The following is an 18,889-nucleotide window of genomic DNA, read 5'->3' as shown; positions in this document are numbered from 1 at the left end:
TGGCCTAATGACACCATACTAGGAGCAGGTGAACGATGAATAAGCCGGTCCCGAAGGGTCTTAGTTGTATTCGACCACTTCTTCAGTTCGTCAATATATCTTGCAGGTATCAAGTCAGCATATAGCGACACTAAGTCAAATATTGTACAGTACGGAATATCGCCCAAGAGTACGCGATGAAGCTCGAGCCGAGAGAATTTCATATAGCAGAGCGACCGGAGTATGTACTACCATATCGAATCTAATATTTAAAAATCATTATTTCGCACTGTTTATCAACTTTTGCATTCGTGAAGGAACAAAGATCCCCACTCTGACGGCGATGAGTGTACCGTTGGCCACCACTTCACCGCCCACCCGCATCTTCTCCCTCACCCGTGGTACCCTTAACACGCACCATCCTAGATCTCCACAACACTCGCGCCTCCCTACATCCGGACAATCCCGCTGCTACTGCCAACCAGCAGAGACAAGCATTCATACAGTGGCAACTACTTTCGATTTCAATTAATGCCAAGAATGGCCAGGCTATCATACACCGCGATGCCAGCCGGTCCATGACTGAATGCTCTACTCCACGCTACGTGGAAGAAGATGCCTATCCTCGAATATCAGAGGGTGATCGAAGGCTACAAAGCACACTGCGCTTATCGTGGCTACGCCTGATGGAGTCTACAGTAGATTAAATCTTGAAGTGCGCATACACAAAGCCCCTCTAGAGGAATCTTGATTCTATTGATTCTATTGATTCTTTGGAGCAGGTCTTGGCTTCTTCGAGGACTCCCCCGAATACTAGTCTCTGACACCACGAAGAGGTGCCTGCAATCAATCGTCAGAGGATCAGAACGAGGACTGCGGCACTGCAGGTCGCCTAACAAGCACATATTTGATAACGCAGGGCTCAAGGCTGCATGGAAGCTCAAGATTATACAATCACAGGGCTCAGGGCTGTGAGGGAGAACTTGGTGTCGCAGCGGTCTCCTGCGGAGGCTCTTGGTAACCCAGGCGTCCCTGCGGAGCACATGTTTACAACGCAGGGCTCATTGCTGCGAGGGAGCGCGTTTTTACAGTCACAGGGCTCATGGGCTGTGAGGGAGCACGTTTTTACAATCACAGGGCTCATGGGCTGTGAGGAAGCACGTTTTTACAATCACAGGGCTCATGGGCTGTGAGGGAGAACTTTTTGACGCAGCACTCTCCTGCGGAGAACTTGGTATCGCAGCGGTCTCCTGCGGGTCTCCCTTGGTTTCGCAGTGTCCCCCTGCGGAGGCTCTTGATGTCGCGGAGCCCGCCCCGCGAGGCACATTTGATCACGCAGAGCCCGTCCTGCGAAGAGTACTTGGTAACGCAGATCTTACCTGCAAAAGACACCCAAGGCTGCGAGGCCCGGAGTGTGAGGAGGAAAGTCCTGCTTTTCTTTTCGACGGGAAAAGAGCGTCTTTTATGCTATTCTGAGTAGGGGTTCCGACGGCGACCACTTGCGTACATTTTGCCGAGTCCAGAGATTTTGACTTCAAATTTGCAGTGGGCGACCCTAATTTCGTGGGTGTTGAGGCGGTTGATCAACGTTGAATCAACGTTGAAATTGTTAAGTATCGCGGTGGTCAAAGCTTATGATGGGACTAGCGATGGACGTTTAAATAGATGGGGTTCCCACTTTTGATAGTAACCTCAACAAGAATATTACAACTACCTATCTCAACAGGTTATGAGCCCGGGTGGCTTTACCTTTGGGTATGCAGGCATCTAAATACCAAAATCCCTTGCCTACGATTACAGCTAAGTTTCTCTGTCATGAGACCAACTCCATGAACTTCAGAAACTGATCATATATTCTCAGTAACTTGATGAAAAATACGAAGTCATATTGCTCAACCCCCTTTCGAAGCAATAATTTGGATGAAATTCTTTTCACTGGAGAGCTACGGACAGCATGCTATCATTGCTACTGTGACACACTGTCATAAGGACACGCAGTATCGCAAGGTTGCCTCCATAGCCGGGACATGTCGCCGGTTGCAGCAAGCCTTGGGGATTTCTCCGCCAAATAGGCATAGACAGTGTGCCATGATTGCTACGGTTACACTATGGAACTGACACGAGGTACCGCAAACGTTACCTACTGCTTGGACATGTCACCATTTGCAGCAAGCTCGGTATCTATCTGCTTGGAGTCACCAGCATAAGGCCATCTCGGAAGGAAAATGCGAAAAACACTACAAAAGAGACATTCTTGGACGGACGAGGACCTGAACATCCTCTCGTACCTTCGATACACTTGCCACTGGGGCTTCAAACAAATCCAAGCGTCATACTTCCCAACACTTTCTTCCAGCGCACTCCGAGGAGCCTACTGGAACCTGTCTATTGAGGACCGCAATCGCCGAGCATCGAGGACCATTATCCCAGTTGCACCTTGCAGCTGTGTGGAAGGCTTCCCAACAGCCGTCGAAACGCAATCCGCGTCATTCAGTATCGAGCAGGGGACAAGTCGCTCTAACTGCCCCGCCTCTGGCACTTTCACTCGGTCAGAAAATAACCTTGAGACTTTGGCCTTGACCCCACCAAGCCCTGCGGGTGGATGCGAGCAATTTATTTCCAATAACAGCGTTTCGAGTCGTTACGAACTTCGGCCGAACAGACCCTCAACTTTCCCTCCAAGAAAGCCGCAATATCTAGTTGACCGACGTCATTTCCCACACTTCTTCAGATCGTATAAGTACTCTCTCGATCTACAAGGGCTCTCAGACAACGATTATACTCCTCCATCTCGAACGCCTACGCCAAGTTCATCAGATCGAAGTGTTTCTATTGCCTCAAGCCTTCCTAGTGCCGTGTCAAGCCTTGAACTCTTCGGCTTGGAGGTGCGCTCTCCTCAGTCATCAAATAGTGACTCGGTTACCTCTGATCGGCCGAACGATATATCTGGCTCTGAATTCTTCGGCTCTGAGGAGCATCCTCTGCCGACATGACTGAAATCGCAAAGTTCGAGCAATTCGGAATCAATACGTTCTATAACGGAATTCCAACATTAGACAATGCCAGCGACTGGTTTAGGTGGAATCAGAAGGTCAATGAGTTCATTCGGATATCTGCGGTTGCCGACGATGGAGCGACTCCACTGATAGAAGAAGAAGAAGTACGGCAATGGATTTGCCGCTAAAAGTTCTATTCTGCGATGATCACGGCAAAGCTGACACACAATGCGGCGCAAAGGATCAATGCCTTTGAGATTCCTCGAGTTCAAGTACTGCTTAAGGCAATCCAGGACAACTTCAAACTAGAAGGCTCCGGCACGTATGTTAACCTCCAACGGCGATACATGGCCCTTACAAGAGACAAGTGTGGGAGCACTCAAGCCCTCGGGGCAGAGATCAGGAAGATCCATGCTGAAAAACTCCTCCTTGACCCTGATTGCGTAACCTCCGAAATTGAGCGAATATTTTTCTTCGTGCATGCACTTGGTCCTGAGTATGAGAGCTTCCGCGATCATATCTTCCGACAAATGGACCTTGTCAACGAAAGGGACGCAAATGGGAACGTCACTAAAGCGGTGCCCACATTCGACTATATCGAGAATAAGGCAATTGAGGAAGAGTATCGGAAGGGGCAATTGGGCAAACAAACAACAGAGACGCAAGTACTTCCTGCTCTTGCCCTAGTCCGTGGGCCAGGTGACAAGAAGCTTATCCCGTCGTCGGACGGAACTACTTGTCGAATCGAGATCGATAATGTCCTATATTGCTCCTTCTGCCGAAAACCTTATCACGTTGACTCCGAATGCTTCACCAAGAATCCGAAACTGAAGGTCTACAAAAAGGACGGCAGAATGCACACGGGCGCACGCAAACAGTCGAAGAGGCGGCCCTTGACGGATGATGAGGATGACGATGCGGGTGGTCCAAAGGATCCGAAGAAACCAACGTTCATGGCGATGAAGGTCTCCAAGAAAGATGTTAACGAAGTATTTGGAAACGATATCGAAGGCAATTTCGCCCGGCTCGACCATATCCCCACAATGATGGCGATAACGACCCTTTCTATCCGCGACGCGTGGATCGTGGATAGTGGATGCGCTTAGCACGTCTGCAATGGTGCCTCGAGGTTTGTCCAAATGGACAAGTATCATGGCCCCCTACTAAGAGGTGTTGGCACCTCAACGGCTCCCTCGGGAGTGGGAACAGTGAATATCCTGTGTAATGTACGCGGTAAAAAGAAATGGCTTGTGCTTGATAACGTCCTCTATGTTCCATCTGCACATGCCAATCTGATATCGGTGCTCCAGCTTCTTAAACGAGGGGCTAAAGTCGAATTCTCAAGCCGGGATGCTATTCTTCGCAACAAGTTAAATGGAAAGAACTTGTTTACTGCCAGCGAATACCATGGAGTCTATGCACTCAATCTGTGGGCAAGTCTGACTTTCCCCTCTTATCATGTTAGCCCGCAAATGTCTCTGTGGCATAATCGGCTTGCTTATATGAGTGATGCAAATCTTCGGCGACTCAAAAAGCAGACTCACGGTGTCCGGGATATGGAGCCACGTCATCTATGTAATCCGTGCCTGCAGGGGCGAATGATCGAAAAACCCCACCGCAGATCAGGAAGTAGTAGGAGAGGAGAATACGCAATGGAGCTCCTCCATATTGACGTCGCTGGGCCATTTGACGAGGGACTTGACGGTAGTCGTTATTGGCTCACCATCGTTGACGACTTCACGGGCTGGATCGAGATTACCCCTATACCACGAAGACAAGAGTTCGTCATAGAATCACTGTGGTTCTTCCTCGATCACAACGAGCGCCCCGAGCGAAAATGCAGACGAATACGTCTCGACCGCATATCTGAACAAGTGGGAGACGAGATGAAGTTTATGTTGTTCTCGTGCGCAATCCAAGCGGAGGTGACAGGAGTGGATCAACATCAGCAGAATGGGGTTGCCGAAAGAGCCCATAAGACAATCTATGACCGCATTGGACCTACGCTAGCACATGCAAAGTTGCAGTCTAAGTTCTGGCCGGAAATTTCTCGAACCGCAGCGTTCCTCTCAAATCGGTCGCTGTCATCGAAACTCAACATGACTCCGTACCAAGCGTGGTACGGCGACAGACCTGACCTCTCAAGACTTAGAGTGATCGGATCAAAAGGGGAATACTTGATCCCGCTAAAGCAGAGAAAGAAGCTTACGGATCCGCGAACAAGACCATGTATTTTGCTGGGCTATGAAGGGAATACCAACTACCGTATCCTACTGGGAGACGGAAGAATTATTGGAACTCCAAACGCTGAATTTCAAGAAGTCCTTATAACTCCCTCCACATAGACTATGGAAGATGTGGGAGCCAGACAAGACGGCTTACCTGAGGCAACGGCTGCTGCTGTAGGGGGGAGTGAGATGGTGGGACTAATAAACCAACCGTTGGTAGGTATACGGCAAGCATCCGTGCCTGCTTCGGGGTACCGATTGTTGATGGATCCCCTACAGCGGCCCCTACCTAAGCCGAGAAACGATATCTCGTACACACTGCCTCGGAGTGACGATAACTCGCGAGTGCTTACCCAGCCGAGTGACGATAACTCGCAAACTCAAGTGTTGTTCTAATCGAGTGACGATGACTCGCAGCCAGCTGTTGCTGTACAGGGAGATAGGACCTTGTCGTCCATACGGAGCGACGATACCCTCGGACCTCTATTACCTGCTTATCAGGATTCTGTTCTTGAGATTGGCTCGCCACCCGGTGGCGGCCAGCAACAAGACGACGCTTAACAAAGGCTCAGTTTAGGAGAATGGCAACGATATCCAGATCTCCAACTTGATAGCCTAGTTTATGAAGTGCAGCAAGGAGCACTAGATTATTACCCTGAACTAAAGATTTGCGGTCCAAAAGTCACACTAGATACGTCTGATGAGAGCGAAGAAGAGCTTGTACTAATGAATATACCCGAAGAGAACGTCATCTTAATATTCTTGACGGTAGCTGCAGAGGAAACAGAACCCTTTGAGCTAAAGAACCTGTATTATGCGAAAAACGACACAAGCTGGCTTGAATGGGAAAGAGCCATGCTCGAAGAAGTGGAATTACTCAAGCAAAACAAAACATGGGAGCTTGTTGATCCCCCCTAAAGACCGGTGAGTTCTTAGTGGAAAATGGGTGTTCAAACTCAAACGAGGACCTTATGGCGAAGTACTCCGCCATAAGAGCAGATGGGTGGTGAGAGGCTTCACGCAAGAAGACGGTATTGACTATGATGAAACCTTTGCCTCGGTTGTCAAGCCAATGAGCTACAAGGCCCTCTTTGTAATCGGAGCGGCCCTAGACCTGGAGATCGAGCAAATGGACGTCAAAACCGTATTCTTGTACGGACACATAGACCACGAGATCTACGTCGAATAGCCCCATTACATGACGGATGGTACCTCAAGGGTCTGCAAGCTTCGAAAGGCCCTCTATGGGTTAAAGCAGGCTCCTTGCATCTGGTATTAGACCCTCACGAACTTCCTACGTAATCTTGGCTTCGAGCTAATCACCGCCGATCTTGGTATCTTCGTTCGGAGTAATATGTACATCGCGGTGTATGTTGATAATCTCCTGATCGTCGGTCCGAGTATCGCAGAGATCAAGAAGATTAAGCGGAGCCTAAGGAACCGTTTTCAGATGACAGACCTGGGCCTATGCAGCTACTACCTTGGGATATCCATCCAGCGAGACCGCCAAAACAGGAAACTGTCCCTAAGTCAAGAAGTATACATTGACAGGGTTGCTCATCAATTTGATATTGGCAACTGCGCTCCCATTGGTACGCCGATAGAAACCTCACCGCTTCCAGAGAACAGCCCAGACTATACGTGCCCTCCAGATCAGAGGACCTCTTACCAACGCATGGTCGGATCTCTGATGTATATTATGCTTGGAACCAGGGGGGGACATCGCGCACGCAGTCTCTGTGGTGAGTAGATCTCTGGCAAATCCTGGGCCCCAGCACATGAAACTCGCTCAACGTATCCTGCGGTACCTCAAAGGAACAAAGAGCCTCAGACTCGCGTACAAAGGTTAGCCTCAGAAACTGAAAGGCTTCACAGATGCAGATTGGGGAGGATGTCGTGACACGAGACGGTCAACAGCTGGGTATCTCTTCAATATTGGAAGTGGGGCCATCAGTTGGCAATCGAAACGTCAGGGCGTCGTTGCCCTCTCAACCTGCGAAGCCGAATTTCTAGGGCAGACACAAGCCACCAAAGAAGCAGTCTGGTTGAGAAGGCTTCTCAACGAATTGAATATGAACTAAGGCATGAACGCCACGATCATCTGCGGGGATAACCAAGGAGCTATTGCGCTCTCCTCGAACCTACAATACCACTCCCGCACAAAACATATGGAGATCCAACGCAAGTGGCAGGGAGAGGTCCAAGACAACGGAACAGTTAAACTCAAGTATATCCCCACCACAGAGCAAATTGCTGATGGGTTCACCAAACCCCTTGCTCGGGAAAGATTTGAGTGGTTTCGGAGAGGGCTTGGTATCGAGTGATTGCTACACCTTATTTGTATTGAACAAGACTAAGGCGCAGGGCGTCCTTTCCTCCCTTTCTTCACAAATGAAGTTTTTGGAGGTTTTAATGGAGCCCGTCGCAACTGCGATTATATGGTCGCTGACACCATTGGTAATGGGTTGCCATCGAGTGGGAGTGTTAAGTATCGCGGTGGTCAAAGCTTATGATGGGACTAGCGATGGACGTTTAAATAGATGGGGTTCCCACTTTTGATAGTAACCTCAACAAGAATATTACAACTACCTATCTCAATATTAACAATCATGATCGATGGACCAGTGAGTCAACATGTTGATTTGCGGCGTGGCGTAACTGCCGAGCGGTGAAGTGGCTGCCAACGGTGACTACCGATCGCCGCTACAGTTGGATCTTTGTTGGCTCACCAATGCTGTAATAGATGATAGACGGTGAAACATGATGCAGTTTGTCAACTAGAATCTGTCATTACAGCAGATCGCGATGTTATTTTCTGCGGATAGACTTTTCTTCAAAACCCCGACTATGGACTTGGAGTTGCGTGGTGCAATCAACATTGCTTACCAGTTCAAAAATGTTAACTAAAGGGTACGTACACCATGTACATCTATTGGCGATAGAGTGATTCATCATTTCACTCGGGTCGCTCTTCTAAGTGGCTTGAGCTTCGTCGCATATTCTTTGGTGATACACAGCTCTTAGGTAATGTCGATAAATGATCATCATGTGCGTAATATATATCCTCAGGCGCGCACGTTCATGGTAGCAGGAGAATTAGAAACAACTATCAGAATGTCAGCAATTCAAGCCCTGTATTCTGGTCCCGTTTTCGAATATTATATTCCACTGGCATGGCCAAATGAGAGACTCTTATGGAGCTCAAAGGGGTAATGTAGCTGAGTACTGGTCGAGGCTACGGTGGCTATGATATTCTAAGAAGAATCTGGATATAGTGAGGCAGATCTCACGCGTTCAGCGCATCTGCTCCCGTGGTCTAGTCGGATATGCCACGTTTGCTTCCTTAACGAACCGGGTTCGATTCCCGCAGGGCGCATTTGGATGAATGACTATTCATCAGAAAGACGGTTCTCGCTCATGTATCGTGTTCACAACCCGCTTGTCTCCGGTTCGTCTCGTGTGTTTTTTCTCGTGGGCCTCGTGTTTTCTGTTATCCCTTGACACCGACCTAAGGCATCACCCGGCGGTACACTAAAGGCGACAAGGCCGTGCACTGACGCGTCGCAGCGTCTCGCGTCGGGCACAAGTGACAGGCCCACAATGGTAGAACATCACAGCTCCGTCAACTACATCCGAGGTAAATAAGTACGACTTTTTTACTAGTTACCACTGATATAGCACCCTTCGAGTAATAATTGAGCAGTTGCAACCGCTGCGGCAGTCGAACGACCGTAATTCACGACGCTCTTCCGCTGGTGAATTCGTGCCGTTCGGGGATGACATCATGGGGAGAGCATTCGATTGGCTTTGGCCACGCTTGGGAGGGAAAAGGTATCTTCATATCAGTGATTTGGCAAAAAGGACAATTCTCCCAAACCTTCCAGCCTCGAGAACGTACGCCTTTCCTTTGTTCCTCGTATAGGCCACGGGGGAAGCGTGGCCACAGGCAAACAGGTTGCCGTTGTATATACTCGATCTAGCACCAATTGTCAGCAATTGGCGCAAGATGGGTGTTCGCAACTGACCGCCACTGACCGTGCTCGTGGCCTAGAGGAGAATCCCAATACTAGCCGCAATACACTATCCCGATCGGACTTGTAGGAACAGCCGAAGCAGTGGTACGTTTCACTACTTCTCCATATCAGCAAGACTTCTGGTGGCTAAGGGTGGTACAGACTTGCCGTTAATGTAGTTGGGGATCAGCGAAAGCCAACCAGAGATGTAGCGGGCTCAGCTCGATTACATCTGGAGGGCCCAGTGTCGTTTCGTATCGCTGCAAATGAATGTTGGCACTATCTGCCAATGCATAGTTGTTTCATCTTATGCTTTTCGTGTGAGAGGTAAATCTCCAAACATGTCAGGACAAGGTTACACCGAAGGAGAGGATCATGGTTTTTGTGTTGGAATGAAGTAGTAGCTGACCTGAAAGCGACTGCTCTCATGGGGAGAGACATGGGATAGATCCACTGCCGCGACCTGGCTTGTCGCTTGCTGAGCTGCAATCAGGGCTTGGTAGAGCCGGCCCTCAGCCTGTGGCCTAAAGCCCGATTCATTGCTGGATTATGTTATACCTGGAGAGACCATGATCTTTTTCGGTGGCCGTCGATGCTGGACTTCTCTTCGATGTCGTCGATTGCTGCGATGGCTCACTCAGCCTAGCATGGAACCGGGCTATGGCTGCCGACGAGGCTCCGAATCGGAGGTCGGCAAGAGATTAAAAGCTGTCGGAATATGAAAAAGTTCTTAATAAACTGATAAATGGCCCTCAATCGGAAAGGGTAATGTCGACGAGACGAAAACACCTTGGAGACTTACCGTATGACTAAGCAGATGCGCCAGGCGAGTTGGCCTTTTAACCACGACTTCAGAAACAACAAAGGCGCAAGCGTAGTAAAACTGATGGCTTGGCCCATCAGTTGTTCAAGCTGGTCTAGTTTTGAAGACGAGGGAGGGGGATATATCTCTGTCAGGTCGGCCGTAATATTGACATGCGTCCTATGAAGAAGAAGAACAATCAGCGATAATTTCGGAAGAACAAAGAGCCACCAACGGATAGCATTCGTACGGAGATTGAAAAGTAGTACTGGCTGTTGGGAATGGGCAGGGGCAAAGCAATAGCATGACTTACAAGACACCAAGTGACCCGTGATAGAAAGTTTGCCAACCTATATAGAGGGTTGTCAGCACATGACATCTGCTTTGAAATTTGCTGCAAAGTTCGAAACTCACGTTCTCAGATATTGCTGTCCTCTACAGGTGACTGTATGAAGGATGGCAACTATTTCTCAAAATAATCAGTAGGCAGTTCATGCAGGCAACTTGTCACTCACTGTGCTCGCAGCTTGGGCTATTCGGGATCCAGAAAGGTTCGCTCAATGGGTTATTTGAGGAGTAGCGGAAACGGGGCTGATATCGAGCATCTTCCGAGTTAGCATGGCTCTAAATGACTGGGAAACAACACTCACTTGCTGTCTGAAGACTTCGTTATTGAGAAAGGCTAGGCCATTGCGATAAAAAAGGTCAGTTTATTTCATTGCATGATTTGGAGGTCAATCCATACCAAAGAGTAGCCGCGGAGACGAATCATGATCGACATTCTTTGATCCAAATCACAAAGGAATGCTTGCGAACGGCGGTTCTGCTGGTGACGAGTCTGGTATTTATAGCATTTCGGCCAGGCATTCAGTCTGCGTGAATGAGATCATCATCATCAATTGTGAGGGCTTAAACACAAACTACTCTTAAATTGCAGCCAGTTAAACACATGGTTATTTATCTGACACACCATTTGAACACAACATTCGAAGACATCGCATTTTTCCTGGCGACTCGATATATGCAATTCCTTTTATCACTGTTGGCGCCGTTTAAACAGTGGTGAGCATGCCGCAGAAAAGCATCGATGACCCGTTTCAACATTTACCACCATGGGCTCGTACATTATTGCAACAGGTGAGGCGGCGACATATCACACCATTTCATTTCACCCACCAATATGAGCACGACACCCTACCCAATGAATACCTCATCAAAGACAGGCAAATACCATGCCATATTGCGGCCCTGGATCTCTATCAGCCAAACTGCAGGGTTATTTACTGCCTACCTCGTATATCGGAGAAAAGGAAGCACACCTACACAATACCAAGCAGATGCAAGCTATATTACGGCGCGAGACTGATTCACACAACCCCATTACAACAGAGTCCCTTGTATAGTGGGTCAGATATTAGGTCGATTACGTTTTCGTAGAACAAACCTCTGCGATCTGCCCCGTCTTCGCAAAGGCATTATCCACATCAATCTCCTGGGACCGAAGCGGATGGGGGAAAGTGGGTAATACAATAAGGAAATATAAGCCAATTAGTGCCATCAATGGCTCACATGCGTGCAAGTCGACTATGAAATGATTGGTGGATATTTGGCCATGGCTCCCAGGAGCCTGTGGGTCGTTTATATTGATGCGATCATTGGATACTGATAATAGATCGGAGGAAGAATGAGCCAATCGGTGCTATGAATGATCCACGTCTGCCACAAAGCCCCCGTAGAAATAATTGGCATAAATTTGGCTGTGAGCTCCTGGGAGCCTGAGCCTACCATAACACCTACCATAATTGGATAGGGCTGATACAATTATGTCCACAACGTACCCACGTCTCTCCTTTGAACCCGAGATAGGAACGGCATTACGCACTGGCCGCTGCGATTTAGGTGTAGCCTTTGCGGGCATATTCAAAACACAAGAATTCTGAGTAGACTAGGCCAAAGTATACCATAATATTCATGGAAGAATCAATCGGAGTAAGACAAACAGCCGAACAGGATTTCTAACGAGGCACCGGCTAGAACTGGTGGTTTAAAAAAAAGTACTGTATTTATTAAGAATGAAGTTGAAATGAGGTAATACCTGTAATTTCTTTTCGCGCGCTCGGCAATCGCTACTGCAGCACGCGCAGCCAACCTCCCCTCGACAATCGATCTTGTCTGCACAACATACAAGTCTGAGAAAAGAGATGGGTCGCCGCCGGCTGTGCTGCAGGAGGAGTGTCTTCATGGACACCGACTTGGATTCAATGGCAAGCAGTGTATTCACCCGTCGCAGGTGAATGTTGCGAACGATATATTTGGTCCACAGGAGGAGGAGACGACGTGGGCGGTGCGGTGTGTGATTGCTGATGATAAGCTGCTGCCGCGGGGCGCGGAGCTTGGACTCTGGATGGTAAGATGATTGATGTGCCTGTTGCGCAGAAGGCAAGGGCTATTGTTAGAAAGGCTGAGGCCGTTGGTGTCGATATTCAGGCATTCAATGGAAATAGTATTTACTGTCAATACACACGGATATCTCACATGAGTGAGGGTAGTTTCAAGTTTCAATTGAGGCTATGTGAATTGTTCCTTGATACTATTCAATACTATCATTGCCTGATATAATATGTAACTTCTCGTTTGCCTTCTTATACCTCCAGGGCTTGAGTAATATCAAGGACGTGCTCGTTGAGAAACACAACATTCTATCAGGGTATATGACCAGGGAGAAGAAACTGATTGGGGGAAAGTTGTCCAAGTAACCGATATCTTCAAAAGAATAGACATTGCTGGTTGGGAGCATAGCCATATGAAGAGTGTCTTCAGAATGACTGGCTGATCTTGGTTCGGTAAAGACATGGATGTTGCCACGATTGGTTCCCACCTGGAGGTAGTGGTTATTCGAAGTAAATTCGATTGACATCTCCGAATAAAATCACGCACGCTTGAATCTTGATGACAAAGATAAGATCACTCAGTTGTAGAGATGGCTCGATTGATTTTCCATGTAGAGAACAGGATAAATCAGGACGGAGTGCATGTATTTATATGTTCTTCGCCCATGACCTCGTTTTGGGCCGGGTGTCGTCCATAACGTGCAATGGTATGGTAACGAGCTCTGTCATTCCCAGGACTCAATAAGTTCACAGCCAGGCCAGCGCCAATCATGTCTACCAAGGCTATATAGTGGGGCATGCATGGACCCGGTTGGCCCATTTTCATTGGCAAACCTGATCTAGCATTAATAGCATCCAATGATTCTATGATTTGGACGACCCACATGCTCCTGGGAACCATTGCCTGATATCGGCCAATAATTTAACTGAAGACTCGTGTATGTGTGGGTATTGTAATCCGTTGCACTATTTGAGTCATATCTGCTTATTGTAGTACTCCCTTTCTCGCATCCACTTCGTTCCCAGGAGATTGGTGTGGATATTGCATTGACAAGACGAGGATGACGGCAGACAATTGTGTCGAGTTCCGAAAGAGGAAGTTGACCACATTTTTTAACTCTGGTTAAAGGTTCAGCGCGTGCTTAGATTCCATAATATTGTTTTCGCATGTAAAATGGGCGTAAACACCCATACAAGCTACTAACACCGTGACAGGTATCGACTAGACATGACTCAAATCATGCTGTCGTAATAATTTGGTCGTATTTTCCTAGTCACTGAAACAACCTGATCTTGCAATAATAGGGGCGGTAGAGCTGCTTGGGCCTCCGAGGGGACTTATGGCCTTTCCAGGATTGGAACAGATTGCTCCTAGGATCTGGGATTGAGATCCTTGAAGCTTCAATGCTTGTTGCTGGTACTAGAACGCGAGCGGTACTAGAATGCAAGCGGTATCCCGTTGAGGGCGCAGGAATTGAATGCGGCTCCATACGACGATATAAATTTTGTAAGGTTAGTCCTTGCCAACGGGATGTGGTATAAATATAGCTGCGGCCTGCTCTTTTCTCACCATTTATCCTCAACCGCTCTTCTCACTCGACTCTGATTACTTCCACATCTCAAATAGCCTCACAAAACCTCTCAATGGTAAGTTACATTACATAGAATGGGATCAAGGGATTGCAGCACTGACTTTTTACTCAGTCCAGCATCATAAAATTACGTACTCGCGGTTCGAAAGCCCTCTCTCAAGAGAATGTCGAGAGCTTTTTGGATGTATTGAAATGCATGAATGCACATGTCGATATATGGGATTCTCAGGGTCGAACAATGCTGTGGTACTATGTAAAGACGCGGGACTATCAGAAAGCCGAATTCCTTATTAGGTGTGGTGCAGACCCTACTGTGGCGGACTATGAAAGGGTGGCGCCCATTCATGTTGCTTTAATGCAGGGTGACGCCCCCGACAGAATCATAGCCTGGATGTTACTGCATTCTCGACCGACTGTGCCTGTAACCGAGATGCTTCAGCACGGCCCGAGCCTTGATGAACTTTTTTCAGACCACGCCAATACTCCTGACAGCGCCAATGCCATGAAGCTTCTTCTGGAGTTGGGTGCAGATGTCAATATTATTCTTAATTCGGACAACGAAACACCGTTGATACGAGCAGTGCGCTACGGTGACCTCAAAGTCATCAACGTACTGCTAGAGCACAGGAACATCAATCTCTACACGAAAAATCGGTATGGGTACACGGCATTGCATGTTGCTACTTGTTACGGTCAGCTAGGTGCAGTCGATTTGCTCCTTTCTAACAATTGCCTTGATATAAATTGCGGGGACCACCAAGGCAACTCTGCCTTCTGGCTGTCTGTACACCTCGGGCGTGACGATATCAGCGAGCGGTTTCTCAATGACAGCAGAGTGGATATCAATTTCAGGGGTGGCACCAATCCACGATGGCAAACCACAGCTCTCTACATCGCCTATTTTCGCACGAATGTCCGGATGGTCTCCTGTATTCTTTCATCGACACATTTACACAGAGTGAATCCAAATATCCAAGGAGATGGCAGACAAAGTCCTCTTGGAGCTGCTGCTTATCAAGGCGTCTATGAGGTAGTGGATATGCTGCTCAAGGCAGATGGTATTCGGCTCAACGCAAGTGACGAAAGGGAAGACGATCCTCTGTGGTTGGCAATCCGAACGCATTCAATGTCGGTAGTTCAGCTTTTCTTGAACGACAGCCGACTTGACATTAATTGCCAGAACAACCAGAAGGGAGATACTTATCTCATTGCTGCAGCTCGTGACGGCAATCTTTCCCTCGTGGAAAAGCTACTCGAATTTAAGGGCATTGAGCCTACGAGAAGGAACAGGGAGGCTCAAAGTGCGCTAGAGATCGCCCATCAACTAGATCACTCCCACATCGTCCAGATGATGGCCGGCAGAGGAACAGAGTGCTGATAGATCTCTCAACGAATGGAACTTGAGCAAACGTGGACCTGGGCTTTGGTAAAAGTCAGTATTGTAGTAATCATCAATGATCAAGCACCCTTCAAATGGCCTATAGAGCCATTATATCAAAATCGTCTTGTCTTTCATCCCATCGATCCAGCTCTTTTCCCTCGACGAGAAAAGCAAATTGGTCGCTACTGTGTAGATACCTATCGTCCCATCCAGTTTGCAGTCAGCATCATAGTAACCCGTCTCCACAGGCCTCTTGAAAGTGTCAAAACCAAGCGCGTACATCTAGATTCGAAATTGGCGTAGGCCAAGAAAATTACCCCTCGCCCACTGTGGGACAATTTTGAGTGTAATCTGATGCATGACTCAGATTCCTGAGGATTCTGCCACATTAAGTCCTTGTTGTTTACAGCGTGGTCAGCACTTCTGCGTCCTTCTCTCGCTTCCACCACCCTCTCTTTCACCACCCTCTCTTTCACCACCCTCTCTTCCACCACCCTCTCTTTCACCACCCTCTCTTTCACCACCCTCTCTTTCACCACCCTCTCTTTCACCACCCTCTCTTTCTTCTTGCGATTGAAGTTCCGCGAGGCGCGACACATGAATCGATCAAATTTATATTTGGGACATTATCTAATTCATGTATGAACCTTCCCGGGAACGAGATAAGTAAAGAAGCTGTCAGTTTGTACGATATTTGTATACGCTATTGCTCACGGAACCAAGTCTCATGATTGCTTGAACATTTTGATTATCCCAGAGACTACTGTTGAAGTGTCCCTAGACCTCAGCGGCTAAGGCTTTTCTGAAACGTGAGTATTCCCGAGTTGATCCAGTATACCACAGAACATGCGAGGATTTAGACTAGCCGCTGAACCATCCGATCTCTAGTGGCAAAGTACCACTCTCAGATCGACGAAAAAATACAACACAGTCTGATCGTCAATGTGTAAGATCAGTTTTAAATTCTATGCTCTGATCTTCGATGTGTCGATCCAAGAAAGGGTCGCAGGAACCGTAACAGAGCCATTGATGGGGCTACCTGCAGCTATTCAATGGGTTAGCTCCAGAGCTCCAGATATGCAAAAATTGAAATTGACGGTGGCAAGGGGCAAGGTAATTTACCGCCACTGGTGGTCAAGTATAGAATGCTCTCATCACCCGGCAGTCTGCCAAATATTCCGGCAGTCACGCCGGCGAGAATAGTCGATATATTGCTGCCAGCGATGACCTCAGCTGCTTCCCATTTGGAATGCAAGATACTCAGTTCATCCATAAAGTTCTGAGTAATGAAAGCAACACCATTGGAATCGAAGGTGAAGTCGTCGGCCGTGGCAACGTTATTCACAACGACCTCCGATCTACCGGAAGGAATCCCCTTATTTGAGACGCGGATACGGTTCAAAGTACCGACCGCTGTATTGGTCCAGTAAAGATATCCGTTGCGAATCTTGATACCATTAACCCCAATATTAACCGCAGGCTCCGAAATAGAGTCGAACTTCATTTTGGTGTCATTGACTACTACTTCATACTTACCCGTCCGTGTATCCACACGATATACACATCCTTTGTAAGAGTCGGCAACGAGAACTGCTGAGGTTGATAAGGCAGTCAGACCGTTGAGAAAGCCTGAAGTAGTGACATCGACCAGCTTAGAGACTGTTGCGTTGGAGACCACCTCACCAGTCTCTCTGGAGACAGCGAAGGTGCTCATGTCGATCTCCCAAATGCTGTTCACGCCCGAGGTGAGCACAAAATTGTCGTCAAGGAACCCAGAGACTACCACATAGTAAACGTCGGCGGATATTTCGGATATGCCAAGGCAGCCCATGTAGGTAGCAGGTCCCCAAGAAGCGACCACTGTGGGAGCCTTGGAACCCGTTGGATCGAGTTGGAGAACTTCGGGGGTGTCAAAACGCGTGACAAGGATTTGGCCATTAGCACGAACGGCGAGGTTTTCAGCCCAAACGCCACTGTCGAAGTTGTGAAGGACATTTACGTCGACTGGGTGAAGACCGAATGCAGTTGGTAGTGCGGTCAAGGCCACCAGAGCGAACAAAATAATTTGGGACATAATGAAATATTTGCTATTGTTCAAGCAAGGGGTAGCAGCGCGAAGAATATATACTTATGTATTTGGCGGATGCACTGCTGCAAGTGTGCTGACTATGTTGGCGCCATATACCGGTGGCACCAAAATGGTTAGTTGGGACTCGGGAGAAATGATTCTCGAGGTGTAGCTATTTAAGGATCAAGCCACGTTAAAACGCCTCATGCAGTACTCTACGCACGGGTCATAACCGAGTCTTAACCCTCTATTTCCTTGGTTAGTTGAAGGAGGCACCGAAGGGATCTGCTAGTATCTCCTGCAGCAAAGAATTGGCGAGGAAATATAATTTTGTGCTCTCAACTTTATTTAAGAACACAAAATATACAAGAGGGGCAACCTCAAGGGATATCGCAATTGTGCAATTTTGGCCACATCTCACTTGTCTAGCCGTATAAGGTGAAGCGCAGTAGTGGTTTTACCAATGTCTTAGGTGAGATCACAAAAAGACCTCGAAATTAAGTAAGACTGAAAGACACATTCCGCCTAGACCCGGCTGACAGACATCATCCACTTATCTACCTGCCATGGTGACTATGGTTTCTTGACCGCCACAATTATTTTTGTTCATATTGTAGTATCTGAGTTGTCCACGCCCTCTTGACTGCCTCCAATCGGTTTAAACGCAAAATAACCTGCATACCCAGTCCGGGATACGCACTGTTAACTAAGATTTGCATCTCCTTTCTCATATCTATCTTCCCAGATTCAAGGCAAAATATTATCCCGGATACAATCTTTACATCATTGAACCGTTGCGTCTAAATCACTATTCAGGAGCTTCTAACGATAGATATTTCAATCAGGCCCCATTGAAGAGACTTACTTCTCATCAACATCGTTGTCATTAAGATTCCAATCCCTGGGTGCATATTGGCGCCTGCCTATCAACGCCCCCGAGTGATTTTGAAGTTTCAGGGGCGGTATAGGATCATCGGGTTTCCGTCTCTTACTTACTCGCACTTCTTCGCTACCTTCAATAAGTTCGAATCGTCTGCAAAACAAACCTCCACTTTCTTTCCGCTTTTATTTTGCCAATCAAAATTTCAGCAGAGTGCGCTTGAAGATCTTAGACATGTTTTGTGTATAGGGTTTATATTGAAAGCGAACCAGACTTCATCACATCGAGGATCTCCTTTGCGGCTTGATCGATATTCTACTTGCCCCTAGATCGCCCGGTGATCAAAAGCGTGGACTGCCTTGTGCCTGGCTTGGGAAAGGTCGTCGGATCAGGTATGAGGATAGATGCTCTGGGGGATCTGCTAGTTATTATGAGAGAGAATAAGTGGGACCTGGAAGCATATGCTTTCTATCTGTAGCCCAGAAAGTAAGCCAGCCATGCCTTGTTGCTTGGTAGGTTTGAACAACAGAGAATCAGGTACGGAGCTTCTGCACATCGTG

The 18,889-nt window shown here is 47.8% G+C and overlaps 4 protein-coding genes across 4 annotated transcripts; 3 read left to right on the top strand and 1 right to left on the bottom strand.

The window, feature by feature from the left end:
* Nucleotides 1–2,204: 2,204 nt before the first annotated feature.
* On the top strand, nt 2,205–2,972 carry N7533_010511 (uncharacterized protein; the record flags this gene model as incomplete). Its single annotated transcript, XM_057107161.1, has 1 exon — nt 2,205–2,972. The coding sequence occupies one exon, from the start codon at nt 2,205–2,207 to the stop codon at nt 2,970–2,972; it is 768 nt and encodes a 255-aa protein (XP_056956378.1).
* N7533_010510 (uncharacterized protein) lies at nt 2,969–3,879 on the top strand (the record flags this gene model as incomplete). Its single annotated transcript, XM_057107160.1, has 3 exons — nt 2,969–3,139; nt 3,167–3,808; nt 3,829–3,879. 3 exons carry the CDS (start codon nt 2,969–2,971, stop codon nt 3,877–3,879), a joined length of 864 nt encoding a protein of 287 aa, XP_056956377.1.
* A 10,173-nt stretch (nt 3,880–14,052) lies between these two features.
* On the top strand, nt 14,053–15,378 carry N7533_010509 (uncharacterized protein; the record flags this gene model as incomplete). Its single annotated transcript, XM_057107159.1, has 2 exons — nt 14,053–14,055; nt 14,113–15,378. The coding sequence occupies 2 exons, from the start codon at nt 14,053–14,055 to the stop codon at nt 15,376–15,378; spliced, it is 1,269 nt and encodes a 422-aa protein (XP_056956376.1).
* A 968-nt stretch (nt 15,379–16,346) lies between these two features.
* On the bottom strand, nt 16,347–17,455 carry N7533_010508 (uncharacterized protein; the record flags this gene model as incomplete). The annotated part of the gene is made up of 2 exons (XM_057107158.1): nt 16,347–16,426; nt 16,504–17,455. 2 exons carry the CDS (start codon nt 17,453–17,455, stop codon nt 16,347–16,349), a joined length of 1,032 nt encoding a protein of 343 aa, XP_056956375.1.
* Nucleotides 17,456–18,889: the final 1,434 nt, after the last annotated feature.

Source organism: Penicillium manginii (genome assembly GCF_028828005.1).
Source record: "Penicillium manginii strain IBT 31320 chromosome Unknown utg000007l:1.0-2284322.0:1.0-2285126.0, whole genome shotgun sequence".
Classification (NCBI taxonomy): Eukaryota; Fungi; Ascomycota; class Eurotiomycetes; order Eurotiales; family Aspergillaceae; genus Penicillium; species Penicillium manginii.
Note: the sequence above shows the minus strand (reverse complement) of the source record. Positions and strands in the feature narration are given on the sequence as shown.